This window comes from Malus sylvestris, chromosome 4, assembly GCF_916048215.2.
Source record: "Malus sylvestris chromosome 4, drMalSylv7.2, whole genome shotgun sequence".
Taxonomy (NCBI): Eukaryota; Viridiplantae; Streptophyta; class Magnoliopsida; order Rosales; family Rosaceae; genus Malus; species Malus sylvestris.
Window position 1 is genome coordinate 30,752,539 of NC_062263.1, and position 14,751 is coordinate 30,767,289.

Consider the following 14,751-nt stretch of genomic DNA (forward strand, 5'->3'; position numbering starts at 1 on the left):
ATCGAACCCATGTTCATGTTGGAAACTTGGAAGGAATACATTATACTTACAAGGACGGAGCTATAAATGTTTTTGACTGGGGGCGTTCTAAAACAACCAAGTAAAATAATGGGTGTTAAGTTGTTGAGGGTCAGATACAATGAAAAATCTCTAAGTTTAAAAGTTAAATTTTAAATTGTAATGCCAGAAACGAATGGATGAAGTAAATTCATATAAAATACTTAGCAGAGTAAAATTTTTATATTAAGTTATGATACTTCATCGGTTGAATTCAATCTATTTATGAAACCCCCAGTTCAATTGAGTTTGATTTAGGTTAGAAAGCGTGGAATATTCGGAACCAAAATCAAAAATTTAATTGTTGTTTTAATTGTCATGACACTTTTTTTCATTGCCCAAAATTCTGAGTGGGGGCGGATGCCCCCTCTGGACCTTAGGTAAGTCTGTCCTTGTATACTTATATATATATATATGTATATATGTATATGTATATGTTAGGTCAAGAAATAAGAGATTAGGAATTTAATTTGAAAACAAAGAGACCGCTCGATCGACAGAATCTACGAATTTGGTCGGGCACTTGTAAAAGTTTGTATGCATATATATTTGATAAGTAAAATGACACATGGTACTGTGCCATGCATGCATGATACAAAAATAGAATTATTCGCAGCTAGCTAGCTGATTGCTGAGAAGTGACAGTCACACGTAGAAATGACGAGGATCCTCGCATTTTTATAGGGACAAAAAAATGTGTTTCAACTTTCAACTTTCACAGCTGTTCGTTTTATACAGAACGTGCATGCTCTTTTATATTTCTGTTTTCTGTGTTCTATTATATATATCTGATATATGCCTCCACACAGTGAAACTCTCAAACCTAATCCATTTTTGTATCCTCTCTCAAAATTCTTTTGTATATATCTACTTAATACTACTGTGTTATATATATATATATGTGTGTGTGTGTGTGTATGTATACGTATATATAGTTGGGATCAATACTGTTTGTATATATCATGATTTGGACATCACTTATCTTCCATGAATATACATGCGTGTGTGTGTATGTGTGTAAGATGGGAGGGCAAACCATATTATTGTCCTACAGATCAGAGTTTCTTAATTGACCCTTATTTATGATCTGTACGCACAAAGCCCTCAAGATTGTAGGTAAAACGTAATAACCCACATTACATTAAGAGAGATTTTGAACCAAAACTCGTGGATTACGCCCGAAAATTCCTTCCAGTGAGTTGAGTTGAATCAGTCAACTACACAAATCCGCTTTTCTTATATAAATAAGATGTCTGAATCCTGATGTTGAATGTATGTCTGTCTGAATATCCTATTTATGAGACATCTAAAAACCTACAACGTTATATATGTAATGTCCGTGAAAATAAATTGTCTTAGGCCATATTTGGAGAGCAACTTACATGTTATTGAATAATAGACAATTATGTGGAAGAAAAAAAACTTATACTTAGCAATATATTATTAGATAAGAGACGCCACATATAAATTCGTTAATTAAGTCCTTCTACATTATCTGATCCATTTTATAAAAATAACAATTTTACCAAACAAACATCTCCAAACATTCAACTGTCTGATTTCAGTTGATTAATCACCTTATTAGCTGCATGGGTGGGACCCTAATGTCCATAAGTTTATTTTATATTTATACAATAAACTCTCTCATTTTACCAAAACTATCATTTCTTATCTTAATCTTCGTTCTTATCTTAGACATAATATTGAGTAAATGGGTATCATAAATATAAATGATTCAATGTATACGAGTAAGACGAGCATTATGTTATTTAAGGGAAGCAAAGCAACTAAGTATGATACATGCAATAAACCCCGACAATCATGTGACCCGAACGACTCTCACACTAGATGTTTCTCTCTCTAGTGGGTCTGAGTCTTTCCTTCCCTCGGTTTCTCTCTCTAGAAAGTCAGGTCATACTGTAAGAGCGGGTATTTTTGCAATCTTATATATTTCAGTTGCTGTTGGTCGTTGCGATTATTTCTCACATTGAAAGCCTCTCCTTCTCTCTCCTTCATGTCCTTCTCTCTCTAAAATTGGCTCTGTACCCATTTCCTCCCTTCTGATAACATTCACAAAGATGCTTGCTTTATGCAGAGCCATGAGCTGAGCTGCCTGCTCTGCCCTTCTCTCTCTGTTGCTCTGCTCTAATTTTGGGCATTTTCTTCTTTTGGTTTCGTACAATTCAAGTTTGATCAGAGAAAGGAAGGGGAACCCATTGGGGTCGTGCAATTGGTGAGCTTTCTCGTCGGAAATACATCTTCTTACGTAGATCTGCTTTCCTGATCTGAAAGGGAGAGAGAGAGGGGTTATTGAAAGAGAATAGTGTTTTCATTTCCTGAAAAAGTAAAAAAGTTTCAAGTGATCGCTGGCGAAATTTGGCAATTTGATTGCAGATTGTGGATTAATCTGATCAAAAGTGAGTGAATTTAGTGATTTGATTTGGATGGTTAATCAAAGGCCGTGAAATTGAAGGGCGTTTGCGACGACGGATCCGTCAATAAAAAAGAGTGGGGGATTGTATTGCTCATCAGCTGTTCTGGAGTGCCTACTAAGCATTATCAGGGCCCTGAGAATGGGTTCCTGCTTGTCTGCAGAAAGCAGGAGCCCTCTGCCCGATTCGCCGTCGTCTCCCTCCTGGGGAGTCCGGCGGCGGAAGAGCTCGAAGAAGAGAATGGGCTCGAGAAATTCTTCCTTTGATTACCGCCGGGAAGAACGGCTGCACAGGATTCCCGAGAGAATGTTCTTCAATGGGTCCAGTGAAGTTGCATCTTTGTTTACACAGCAGGGCAAGAAAGGAACCAATCAAGATGCCATGATTGTGTGGGAGGTAAGCTCTTTTACTTCACTCGGTTGTTTTCATTTTCTATATATTTTTGTGCAGCTTAATTAATATATTAATTGATTGATCATTTTGTATCTGGATGTTAAATTTACCTGTGCAACATTTGATTTCTGATGTCAATCTTCAGCCTTTTGTGTTTCCTGTAATTGTTCTTAAAGAAAAAATGCATTCCTTTTATCCGTTTGTATTAGTTGGCTGCAGTTTGTCCAACCTATTTTTCCGAAAGATATTATTATCCAAACTAGCAAGCCTTAGTTCTGTGGTGGCAGTTGAATTCTTTGTTTGATCGTTTTCCTTAGCTATGGCAAGTCCCTGTTTGCAGAGCAATTGGCTCACCATCATTGTCAATGTGTTCATTTGGCATATATTAACCTTCACTTCAGATAGTTTGATCTTTTTTTTTTATCCGTGTTTTAAAACTATTATATTTTGTATTCATTCTCTGAATGTTACGTTTTGAGATTTTGCTGTGATATATGTATCTTAAGAGGAAACATATCCAGCGGTGAACAATGTTATTATTGTCTAAATTTTTTTAAATATGGATTTCAGAATTTCGGTTCGAGAACAGACACAGTTTTCTGTGGTGTTTTCGATGGGCACGGTCCATTTGGTCATATGGTTGCTAAAAGAGTGAGGGACTCTCTTCCTCTGAAATTGAGTGCAAACTGGGAAGTGAACATAGTCAATGATGAAGTTCTCAAAGAGATTAGCCTCAACGCTGCAGGAAGCTTGAATTCAGATGATACTGCTTTTGTATCTGTTGATGAAGATTTCAGGCCCTCCGTGGATGTTGATGAAACCGAAAAAAACCCTGAGATCTTTCAGACACTGAGAGAGTCCTTTCTGAAGGCTTTTAAAGTTATGGACAGGGAGCTGCGAACAACACCAAGTATTGATTGCTTTTGTAGTGGGACAACAGCAGTAACTTTGATTAAACAGGTGCTTTCATATCCTTTGCCAACTTGTTCTGAGTTATTGTTTTCTTTTTGGTGATGTGTTCATCTTGATCATGCATGTATTGGTGTGTTTCTTAGGGTCGGGATTTAATCATTGGAAATGTTGGAGACTCCCGAGCCGTTCTATGCACGAGAAGAATAGATGACACTCTAAGTGCAATTCAGTTGACTGTGGATCTCAAACCAAATCTTCCAGGTATCACTCTTTCTTCCACCTGGCTCCTCCTCTCTCTTAATAGTTTTCAGTTTACTAGTTTTTCAAATTTGGTTTATGATTTTGGCAAGACCTGATCTGGTCACATTTCCAATGATGCTCGATACATGAAAAAAATTCCAGTTGGGGGTCTGTTTGAAGTTCCAAAAACACTTTGTTCTGTTGTTAAGATGTTCAGATATGAAATATATTTTTCATAGACTTGACCCTGTTTATTTTGGCGTAGGATTTATATTAGAATTATGACTATATTCACATTGTTTTTGTCATGCCTCAGTAGTTTCTGAATCTGTATTGTGAAACTTGGGGCCAGAAATAATAGAAATAACTTCTCATAAACTATAGAGAGTGAATTTTCCTGGTACATTGGATAATGGCTTTCATCATCTACATGCAATAGTATACAGGGAAGGCATACTATGGTCAACTGTGATCTGCTTACTAGCTTCTTGTGATTAAGTTGTTTCTTCTTACCTGCTTTTTCCCTAATCTTCCTCACTAACAGCGGAAGCGGAGAGAATTCGTAAGTGTAGAGGGCGTGTTTTTGCCCTTCAGGATGAACCTGAGGTTGCTCGGGTCTGGCTGCCAAACACTGACTCTCCTGGACTTGCCATGGCACGCGCCTTTGGAGATTTCTGCCTCAAGGATTTCGGCCTGATCTCTGTACCAGATGTATCCTATCGGCGTCTCACAGAGAGGGATGAATTTATAGTCCTGGCTACAGATGGGGTACGTAGCCAGCTAATTTAAGCTATTTACAAAAGATATATATAACATTTCCTTTCCTTTTCCCCCTCGTATTCCTCGTGCTCTTGGAATCTAAGATTAAAACTTTCTTGGCAGATTTGGGATGTCCTCTCTAACAAAGAAGTGGTAGACATTGTAGCAACAGCCCCAGCACGTTCTTCTGCAGCTCGAGCACTGGTAGAGACAGCAGTTCGAGCGTGGAGACAGAAGTACCCAACTTCCAAAGTAGATGACTGTGCTGTAGTTTGTCTCTTCCTTGACTTAGACTCAAACGCAGTATCAACTGCTGCTAATAACGGGTCGAAGGAGAAGGAGCAGCCTACTACAGTGAATGAGGTAAATGCCGAAGAAGATCTCTCGGAGACAGCTTCTTTGGTCCACTCGGGGACTGTCCGAACTGCTGAAGAGATCCTTGCAGACGAGGAAGAAGACGAAGAAGAAGGAGGAAGCAAGGAGAATGCTGCAGATGATATGAATTCGGAACCAGGTGTAGAGTGGTCAGCTCTGGAAGGAGTTTCTCGAGTGAACACATTATTGAATCTGCCTAGGTTTACACCCACAAAAGAAGACAAGAAGGTGTGGAAGAAGGTTTGAATTCCCCTGCTTGCCTCTGAATCCTATCATAATTTTGTTTTGTATTATTTATTAAATTTTCTCGTCTTCATCTTCTTTTGCCTTCTTGTCTATGTTATTCTACAACACATAAGTGATCTATAGGGTCAATGAAAGTTAAAATTTTGACCGGAGAGGTCGTGTGGGGGTGCTCCCGACTATATTAGCAATGTCTGGGAAAATTGGAATTTTTTTGTAAAAATCCAACTCTCCGACTATTTTTTGGATTTTGTTTTTCTGCGTACAAGAAATTCATGTATTTCGACGTGTGGATAATAGTTTTGTGATGATGAATGAATGAAGGCTCATCTTAGTTTTCAGCTTGAATTGTCTTTTGTTTCTATTTTCAGCAGTGCCTGTCGTGTTCAGATGTACACACTTGCAATTGTAATGTTGCTCCAATTGTAATTTTGCAAATTATGAGTTGTGTGTTGTTGTTGTTAGTTAGTTAGTTAGTTAGTTGGCTGAGTTTTGAATTTGCATTTAATTTGGCAATTGATTGGTGGAGAGATCTTATACCGTGGGGTTGTCAGCCGTTAGGTACTTGGGCAAGGATTCGATGATCAAACATCTGGTGGCCGAAAATCTCAGCTACTCCCTTTTGGTAGTTGGCATCATCCAATCCAAGCCAAGCCAAGTTGCCCAAAAGTAAACTTGGTGGCCTGCCCTGTTATTCATTCCTTCCTTTTACTTTTTGACTTTAGGAACCAAAGCTTCCTTCCACCATGTCTTAATTTGTCCCAATCAGAACCTGACTAGTATCATTCATTCATCAGGACCATAAGCACTGAAATTCAATGCAACTCTTCTGAAATTTCCAGAAAATTTCTATTTATTAGGTGAGGGTTGATTTGAGTTTGTTTATGAAACGATGACGACGTCGGTACAGATATTATTGTTAGGTAGAGTTGTTTTCATTGGTTTAATGCTCCAAGGAACTTAATTTGATTTGATAACAAGGTTAGATGTGGTCATGGTTTTAATTATGTTTGTGTCACCCATAATTTTTTAAAAAGAAGAGAAAATTATTGAAATTCTTGGTAATCACTTGATAATCAATGATTTCTTATTTTGTAAAAAAGGCGATCCGAAGCCAACAAGGCATCCCGTTTTGCAAGAATCGAAGAGGGGAATGTCTATTGTAAGCAACCTTACTCTTTCTTTGCAAATTAAGAGGTTGTTTCCACCACTCAAAAGTTGCTCTTTTCGTTGCGCCAAGGCTCGCCCTTCAATAATTTCTTTGATATTGTAAGACTAAAGTTAAAATCAATGGACTAATGAACTGGCCTTTCAATGAATGGATACATAGAGAAATGAAGGGGAGATGTGTTGAAAAGTGAAAATAAAAAGGGAATGGCAGTCGCTTGAGCTTGGTCAATTTCGTCGTATTATTGTCAATCAAATGCGTTTTTCGTCCAAAAAGCGTTGGAAGAAGTCGAGTGCCTCCCGTGGCTTGTATTCCGGGACAGTGTGTCCAGCTCCCTGCATATATTTATAGATTTTTCTTTTAATTTATGAGGAAAGAAACATCTATATACTGCAATAATAATTCATAGCATAGTAGAGAGAGTGCATGCAGACCTTGACGGTGAGAAAGGTGAGGTCGTTTGCATATCCTTGTAAGTAGCCAGCAACTTGGTCGTCAGAGGAGAGCCAAGGTCTCCATTCATCTACAATCTTATATCCAAGTGATGCAGTCCATGCCTCGCTCCCAGTGTACGGAACACACATATCATGGTCTCCACTGCATATTTGTGTTTTTTTAATTAATTAGCCAGATTTGATTAATCCATATCTTTCAGTTTCACTTTACAGTTAGAATTTGATTAATAAATATTAATTACCTGAAAATAAGTGCTCTATAACCTTGGGTTGTAAGGTTTTGGTGGTAAGGGATCATACTTCCAGCATCGCGTGAATATGTTATTCTATCTGTGCATAACTCCCATGGACCATCCACACTTTCCTGCTACACTTCATTCATTCATTCATTCTTTTTTTCTTTTACTTAGATCATTAACTTCTGCAGAAAAAAAGAAAAAGAAATATCAAGCAAAGCTTACTGGTTTTGCATGTATTGCTTCCCTAACTTCTGGAGTGTTCAGCCATAGCGTTGCGACTTCATCATTCTGCAGAAAAATTTATTAATTAATATCCAAATTAATTATTAAAAGATTAACCTAAACTAATTAAATTAACAGTAACTTACAACACAAGGAACTCGGGAATTCAGCGTCTTTGCGAGCTGAGGCCACGATGGGACAATGCCGTCTTCTACGTTTGCTAGAAAGGGCCAGGCTCGGCCAAACATCCTTTTCCTCACTCCCAGAGGCTTCTCTGTCGTCGTCCCCAACTGTTGAAAGCTTAACGGTAAGCTGCTTGTATTATTTCCTTTGGAATTCTTGCTATTATCTGTTCCAGGGCCATGGTAACAAGGCTCAAGGGTGTCGTAGATGTTTAGTCCGTCAAGAGCCTAATTAATCAAATAGTTGTGTTTAGATTATAATTAATAATGTGACAAGTTTGAATCTAGTTAAGCTGAATAAAAGAGCTAAAAATTGCACCTTGTTAAATGGTTGAAACTTTTCGTTGCATAGACTACGATTGGAAGGAGGAATATTAAGGAGGTCAGTACCACAAGTAGCTATAATTTCCTGCAACATACAGGCATCTCAGATATTTGCCTCACACATACTTTTAGCAGTGGAAATTCAGCAAGGAAAACCGAAAACGAAACATAATGTGTGAGTAAATTACGTGATCAGTACTCTAGCCAGCTAGCTACCTGAAAGATTTGTTCTGAAATGATACCCATCCCATGAGCAAATGGGACTAAAGCATTGGCATCAAATTTTCGGTCTGCGACTCCATTCCCCACCAGGTAACCCTGATTACACACATTACACTTACGTTTTACTACAATTAATAACGTGGTGAAACAAATCAGTTTATATAACTTGACTTGATAGAATACGCACCTTCAGATTTAAAGTTGGTTTTGTTCCATTTTTAATACCTATACATATATGTAGAAAATGCAGCACATTGGCACAGACCAGAAGTTAAATCCAATAGATACATATCTACATATGCAATTAGTGTAATGTTGTAATTATGTAAACAACAATTAACTAATTACATACCTTTTGCAATTTGAGAAGCAAGAGTTGGCACATACACTCCAGCATAAGACTCTCCCGAAATGTACAACGGGTTTGGTTGAAACTCTGGGAATTGCTGAAACCACTGTGGTTACATAAACAACACAGATTTCTTATCAACAAAATACAAGAAGAAAACGAAGCGAAAAAGAAAAGATATAGCAGCAAAGATACACAACATTTTTTTTTTATAAATCAGTTACTTAGACATTCATCTCCTTTATAATCAATAAGCGTATGATATGTAAAATGATCAGAGTCATTAGAAGTAGATTAATTAATTAGGAAGATAAATTAGTTACCTTGAGGAGAAAGGCATGGGCATCATGAGCAGTTTGGATGTCCCCAGTTATATATTTGGTTTGGTTTTGAGAGTAAGAGAACCCAACACCAGCAGGAGAATCCAAATAAATTATGTTGGAAACCTGATAATTATTCAATTAATTGGTTACTTATGGCCAAGAGAAAGAAATTGATGATAAAATAGTAAGGGGAAACAAATGGTAAGCTTTCCACATGAATAATGTTTAATTTGACTTGCCTTGGACCAACTATATGGATTAAGATGCAAAACAGGCAATGCTCCTTTTGGTTTTCCTTCTGCAAAATTAAATGGTCCTACATATACATATAATATTAAGCAGAAATTAGGTTTGCATTCCTCATTTTTTTATTTCATTGATTAAAACCTTACTCATTTTTTTTTATCAATGCTCTTTAACTTTTATCGAGGTCATTATTTCAATAATAAAAAATATTTATAATAAGTACTGCGGTCTAGTGGTATTCTTCTTCACTTATAAGTAAGAGGTCTTAGGTTCGATTCTTCCTGAATGCGAATTTGAATCACACTATTGCTAACTTATTGTGAGGCTAATCCCACCCCTCTTCCCTTAGTGTAAATAATATTGTTTGTTTGTTCAAAACAAAACAAAAAAAATATTTACATATAAGCATATATAAATTTTAAATTAAAATGATTTAACTATTTCCACATAGATCCATTTAGTGATAGAAATTACATTTGATATCTCATATTTATGACTAAAGTTTGTATTATATATTCCTCTTTTTAATGTACCTATTATTTAATTTGCAACCATTTTTTTTAATACGTACCAATTTTCTTTTTAGTTTTAGTTTATACCCAAATATATTTTTTTTGGTCCCATATTTTTAAACTTTCATTTGTACCCATATTTAAATAAAAAAAAAATGTACCCATGATTTGTTTATATTGTACTCATTTTTCATAAAAATGTACCACTATATATATATATATATGTGTGTGTGTGTGTGTGTAACATCTCACATCGTCCAAAGGAGTGGATCATCTAAGCCTTATATGTATATTCTCATCTCTACCTAACATCCCACATCGCCCAGGGAGTAGATCCTCTAAGCCTTATATGTATATTCTCATCTCTACCTAGCACGAGGCCTTTTGAGAGCTCACTGGCTTCGGGTTCCATCGGAACTCCGAAGTGGAACTCCGAAGTTAAGTGAGTTCGCGCGAGAGCAATCCCATGACGGATGACCTACTGGGAAGTTATTCACTTTTATTTATTCATATTGTACACATAATTTAAATTAAAATGTACCCCTTTTTATTTAAAAAATCAACATTTAAAATAAAAATAAATCATTTTAATTTGAAGAAGAAAAAAATCTGATCAGATTTCACAAAATATTCAAATTTGAGTAAAAAAGTTAAAAATTCCTAGTATCTGCATGATTTAAGAATGATTTAATAATTTTTATTATTAAATTTCTTCATTAATACAAAAATTTATAATTTTGTTTGTCAATCAAAGTATTCAAGTTCATATAGGTTTCACTCTAAGATTTTAATATTAATTAAGTAAATTAACCTGAAAATCTGATCTTATATTCAAAGTTAATGATGTCACATCAATTTTTGCCAGGAAATAATAAGATTTTGTCATATTTTACAGATTCCAGGTGATAGAACTTGAACATGTAGGGTAGTTATTAGTTTTACCATGTTCATAGACAAATCCGTCGAAGCTAGAGCAGCCAGGTCCACCATTGAGCCACAGAACAACGGGATCACTTTCTGGGCTCCTTTCTGAAACTACGAAGTAGTAGAAAAGATTCTTTCCATCTGTGGTTATATATCTACAAATTAATTCAACAAATTCCCATCAAATTATAAAAGCAGTAGTCCTTCTAACATATACAGATATATACGCATTATATATATATATATATATATATATATATATATATATTTGTGGAATTAAATAACTGAATTACCCAGAGTAGTGCTTGGATGGAAAGGTAGCATTAAAACCAGGAAGATGAGTGACAAGAGAGCTTCGAGGGCCAGCCTCAATTAAGTTCACGACCAAACTCACAAAAAGCATGCAGCAGAGTGAGAGTACTGAGAATTTGGCCATGGCCGCAATGCCTCCTTGTAACTAATCAAGAGTTTCACAAGGACCTGCAGTTTCGTAGCAATAAACTTATAGTTGAAAACAAAAGGTTAAGGGGAAATTTCAGGATTCTCTAAATCCAACTTTAATTAATTTATTCTTATCCATTCAATTCACATATTTATAAGATTATAAAGGAGTAATACTAGGAAATAAACCAAAACAATCTTTCATCAAAGAAAATCTCATCAGATTATCGGACTACAAGGGAGCAATACTATTAATACCAAATATGGACTTTTAATTTTTTTACTTTAATTTTCAATTGTGGGAAATCTCATCAGATTTTCTTCTTTTTCTAAATATTTAAATATGGGTACATTACTACATTTCACATTTAAAAATGCGAATAATTAATTGCGTTATTAGAGACCTACATAGTCAGACTTTTGAGGTATGCATATTCCGTTCCGCCTTACTTAACTCTGAAAAATCATGGTTCCACAACACCCAAGTTTTATTTTCCTTCCCTTAAGTTTAAATTCAACGTTTGCCCACTTTTCAATTCAAGAATTAGGAAAGTCATTTATTGCAACGAGTTGCGACAATGAACAGCTAGGTAATAGTTCCTTGGTGCTTCAAGCTTTAGGTTCCCCAACCATTTTAGATGTTGTATGGCCCATGCACTATGGCTGAACCAGAACAAGCAATTGCTAAGTAAAGGCACCCACATTGTGCTTTACTTCCACCCGTTGTAGGAGCTGAAATGACAAAAGGGTGCGGTTGAGATTTAACTAAATCTCATTTAGTCAAATCTCAACCGTTCACTTATGAGAAAAAATGCGTTGAAGAGAATTTCTGCCCATTTTAGATGCTACATGTGGCTGAGCAACAGCTAGCAATTGCTAAAGATCATGAAACAGAGGATCAACCAAAAATTTATTATCGCAATCGAAACACGGTTCACTACATTTAATACAAAGCATGGTATCATTCAAACTTCCATGTCTTCCGACTACAAGGTAATATAATTTCTCTTAGAGGGAGCTGGGATTCCTATTAACTAAGAGCTTCAGTCGACAAAGTGCTGGAGTAAAGCTTGTAAGCCATGATATGATTCAAACATTTGGTCTCCAAATTATTCAAGTAGGCTTCTCATATGAATTCTGGTCTCTAAATTCTGCAATGGCGCTTCTTATCATCTCGGCAGCATGGGGCTGCACAAAAAGGTGAGTGCTATCCAAGACATGTATTATGAACCTCTGTGAAGCTGGCAGTGAATTGTCGTAATTGATGATGAATTGCGCCATAGGTATGTCACTGCACAGGAGAAGCACAAATGCTTTCAGAAACAGGGAAGAGAGCACGACATGGTAAAAAACGCAACTAAAACTATTCTTTTAGGATGAACCAAACAGCAGGATTAACAGGTAGTAAAAGCCTAACGATACAAACTCCCCAGAAATCACTTCACTGGATAAATCAAAATCTACTTGTGGATTGCGCTTTGTATCATCATAGAATGTACACAAGTCAGGAGCTTTAAATCCAAGTGCACACTTTCAAATCAAAAACACTATTGTGACTCAGTGATGACCGGACACTCCGTTGTAGCTACCAATAGAAAACAAGTCAATGACAAGATTTATTTTTAATAGAAAACAAGTCAAAAGAGAAAGAGAACTGCCAACCCAATGACAAGATAATTTTTAAGCAAGGCAAGATTTTAAACTTGTCATTATATGCATTGAAGTAGATTTCTAAATATATGAAGGAGAGGAGGAACCACAACCTATTAACCACGCTAAATTCTGCAAAGTTAATAAAAGCGCAATACAAAATCGGTACAAGTATCTTACCAAGAGATGAACAGTCCTTTAACAGCGTTCACCATCTTGCACCAGAAACCTCAAGATTCTTAACTGCAACACAAACAAAAGCCAAGATATGAGAAAATACTTGGATTATACTAACTCTTAACATGGTATAATTACCATAAATACATAATTAAAAGATTAAATCCACAATACATTGCCTGAATTATTATTTTATGATAGAATATCAAATCTAAAATATAAATTTGTTTGTAAACACATCATACCGAAAAGGCGTAAATATGCAATTAAACCACATCAGTTTATGAGCCAAAGTAGCAAACCCAATTCCACAAAAAGGAAAAAAAGATTCAAAGATCATTCGCGGAACCCCAAAGTCCCCAAACACATCGAAGCTAAAAAATGGATTGATAAACAAGATCGGCAAGCATTCAGCAGGAAACAAGCTCGAATTTTGAAGGTGAAGATTGGCATACCCTTTGTTGCAGAGGTGGTCGGAGATTTTGTCCGTCTCCGTATGTACTAACAGTGCACCATAATATATCACAACACAATTCAACATATCCAATTCCAATTCAATTCAAATAATCCAACTCAATTCAACATTCGAATTCAATTCACTATCCAAATTCACCAAATTCAATTCAATTCACAATCCAAGTCAAAATTCACCAAATTCAATTCCAAAGCAACACAATTCAATTTATTAGAAAACTAACCTGCATCAAACGGAGGCCCCTGATTATTTCAATTCAATTCCTATTTGCCTTGTTGTAAGTGGAGGCACCTGATTAATTCAATCCAAACCTGCATCAAAATCCCAAATCAAAGAATGAGATAATATCCCAGATTGTGTAAAAATTAAACAAAAAATGGAATGCAAAAGGACATTTTCCTACAGTTTCACAGTCAGAGATGGGGGTGTTTAGATTCGATGTGCGCACGATAGCAGCTCCAGAGTCTGAGACGTGCTAACAGAGGCGCACGGTGCGGAAGCCCGCGCGGCTGGGTGGGTTTGTGGCTGGGTTTGGGATGAAAAGACCAAAGAGCCTTTGAAACGCTTGCAAAATTAATACCCCTTTCAACCTAGTTGACAAAGTCCGTTTCTAAGGAACATGAATCGCCATTACATGAAATAAATTTTAGAAAAATCAAAATGTGGGAATAAAGTGAAATTTTGTACATGGTACAGTAAGCATAACTGAAAAAATAAAGCCAATGAAACTAAGGGCATTTATCACCAAAATATGAGGCTAAAGGAAGACCAAAGGCAACAAGTTGAAGAACGAGAAAAACTAACATGAAAATTTAAGTATAAAAGCTAAACATGAGATAAAGTTTAGGAACTCTTGCTACCACGCACAGTATATACATATGTATACATATATACAGGCCCTTTAAGGAAAGGGATCTCCATTTTTCAAAAAATATGGGGACACCCTCTTGACTATTAGATCTGACTTTAATAAAATTTTGTGATTGAGATTAAATCACAGGCCACAAAATCTCAATCATAAAATTTCATTAAAACCAAATATAACGGTTAAGAGAGTGCCCCCATTTTATTTTTTTTTGAAAAATGAGGACCCTTCCCTTAGAGGCTTTCTACATGCATATCTTTGTAATTTCAAAACGTATGTATGTATGTGTATATATTATAAGGAAAACTAATGAAAAGAGCTTGAAAACTTTGAGTTTTAATGATAAGGACAAAATAAAGGGTCAAGTGAATAGTACCAGGATTGATTTTTTAGTGTAAAAATGTGGTTTTTCGTTAAAGTGAACAGTACCGGGTGCTTTCCGTTAAAATTCCCATTATTATATTACCCTACTACACCGTGGCAGTTGGCGCCCATTAAGTCAATAATAGAGTCAAAGCTAGCTGACATGGCAAGATCTGAGGGACTATGCAGTGCTACAGCCAACA

At 36.1% G+C, this 14,751-nt stretch overlaps 3 protein-coding genes across 4 annotated transcripts; 1 reads left to right on the forward strand and 2 right to left on the reverse strand.

Annotated features, from left to right (window-relative positions):
* The first annotated feature begins 1,863 nt into the window (after positions 1-1,863).
* LOC126619388 (probable protein phosphatase 2C 33) lies at positions 1,864-5,752 on the forward strand. Its single transcript, XM_050287741.1, has 5 exons — positions 1,864-2,885; positions 3,453-3,842; positions 3,938-4,055; positions 4,579-4,802; positions 4,917-5,752. The coding sequence occupies exons 1-5, from the start codon at positions 2,631-2,633 to the stop codon at positions 5,412-5,414; spliced, it is 1,485 nt and encodes a 494-aa protein (XP_050143698.1). The 5' UTR covers positions 1,864-2,630; the 3' UTR covers positions 5,415-5,752.
* An 883-nt stretch (positions 5,753-6,635) lies between these two features.
* Positions 6,636-11,995, reverse strand: LOC126618332 (serine carboxypeptidase-like 20). The gene is made up of 14 exons (XM_050286362.1): positions 11,990-11,995; positions 10,871-11,034; positions 10,596-10,732; positions 9,135-9,211; positions 8,896-9,018; positions 8,576-8,678; positions 8,411-8,448; positions 8,218-8,319; positions 7,997-8,086; positions 7,642-7,905; positions 7,496-7,561; positions 7,277-7,398; positions 7,014-7,176; positions 6,636-6,914 (listed from the first exon to the last, which is right to left on the reverse strand). Exons 1-14 carry the CDS (start codon positions 11,993-11,995, stop codon positions 6,831-6,833), a joined length of 1,539 nt encoding a protein of 512 aa, XP_050142319.1. The 3' UTR covers positions 6,636-6,830.
* LOC126620178 (general transcription and DNA repair factor IIH subunit TFB5) lies at positions 11,912-13,933 on the reverse strand. 2 transcript variants are annotated; one of them, XM_050288673.1, is made up of 5 exons: positions 13,724-13,933; positions 13,544-13,631; positions 13,301-13,346; positions 12,849-12,911; positions 11,912-12,309 (listed from the first exon to the last, which is right to left on the reverse strand). In XM_050288673.1, exons 4-5 carry the CDS (start codon positions 12,881-12,883, stop codon positions 12,132-12,134), a joined length of 213 nt encoding a protein of 70 aa, XP_050144630.1. In that variant the 5' UTR covers positions 12,884-12,911; positions 13,301-13,346; positions 13,544-13,631; positions 13,724-13,933; the 3' UTR covers positions 11,912-12,131. The 2 variants fall into 2 exon arrangements, with proteins under 2 accessions (XP_050144630.1, XP_050144629.1); XM_050288672.1 differs by lacking the exon at positions 13,301-13,346 and having other exon boundaries at positions 13,724-13,920.
* Between the last annotated feature and the right edge of the window lie 818 nt (positions 13,934-14,751).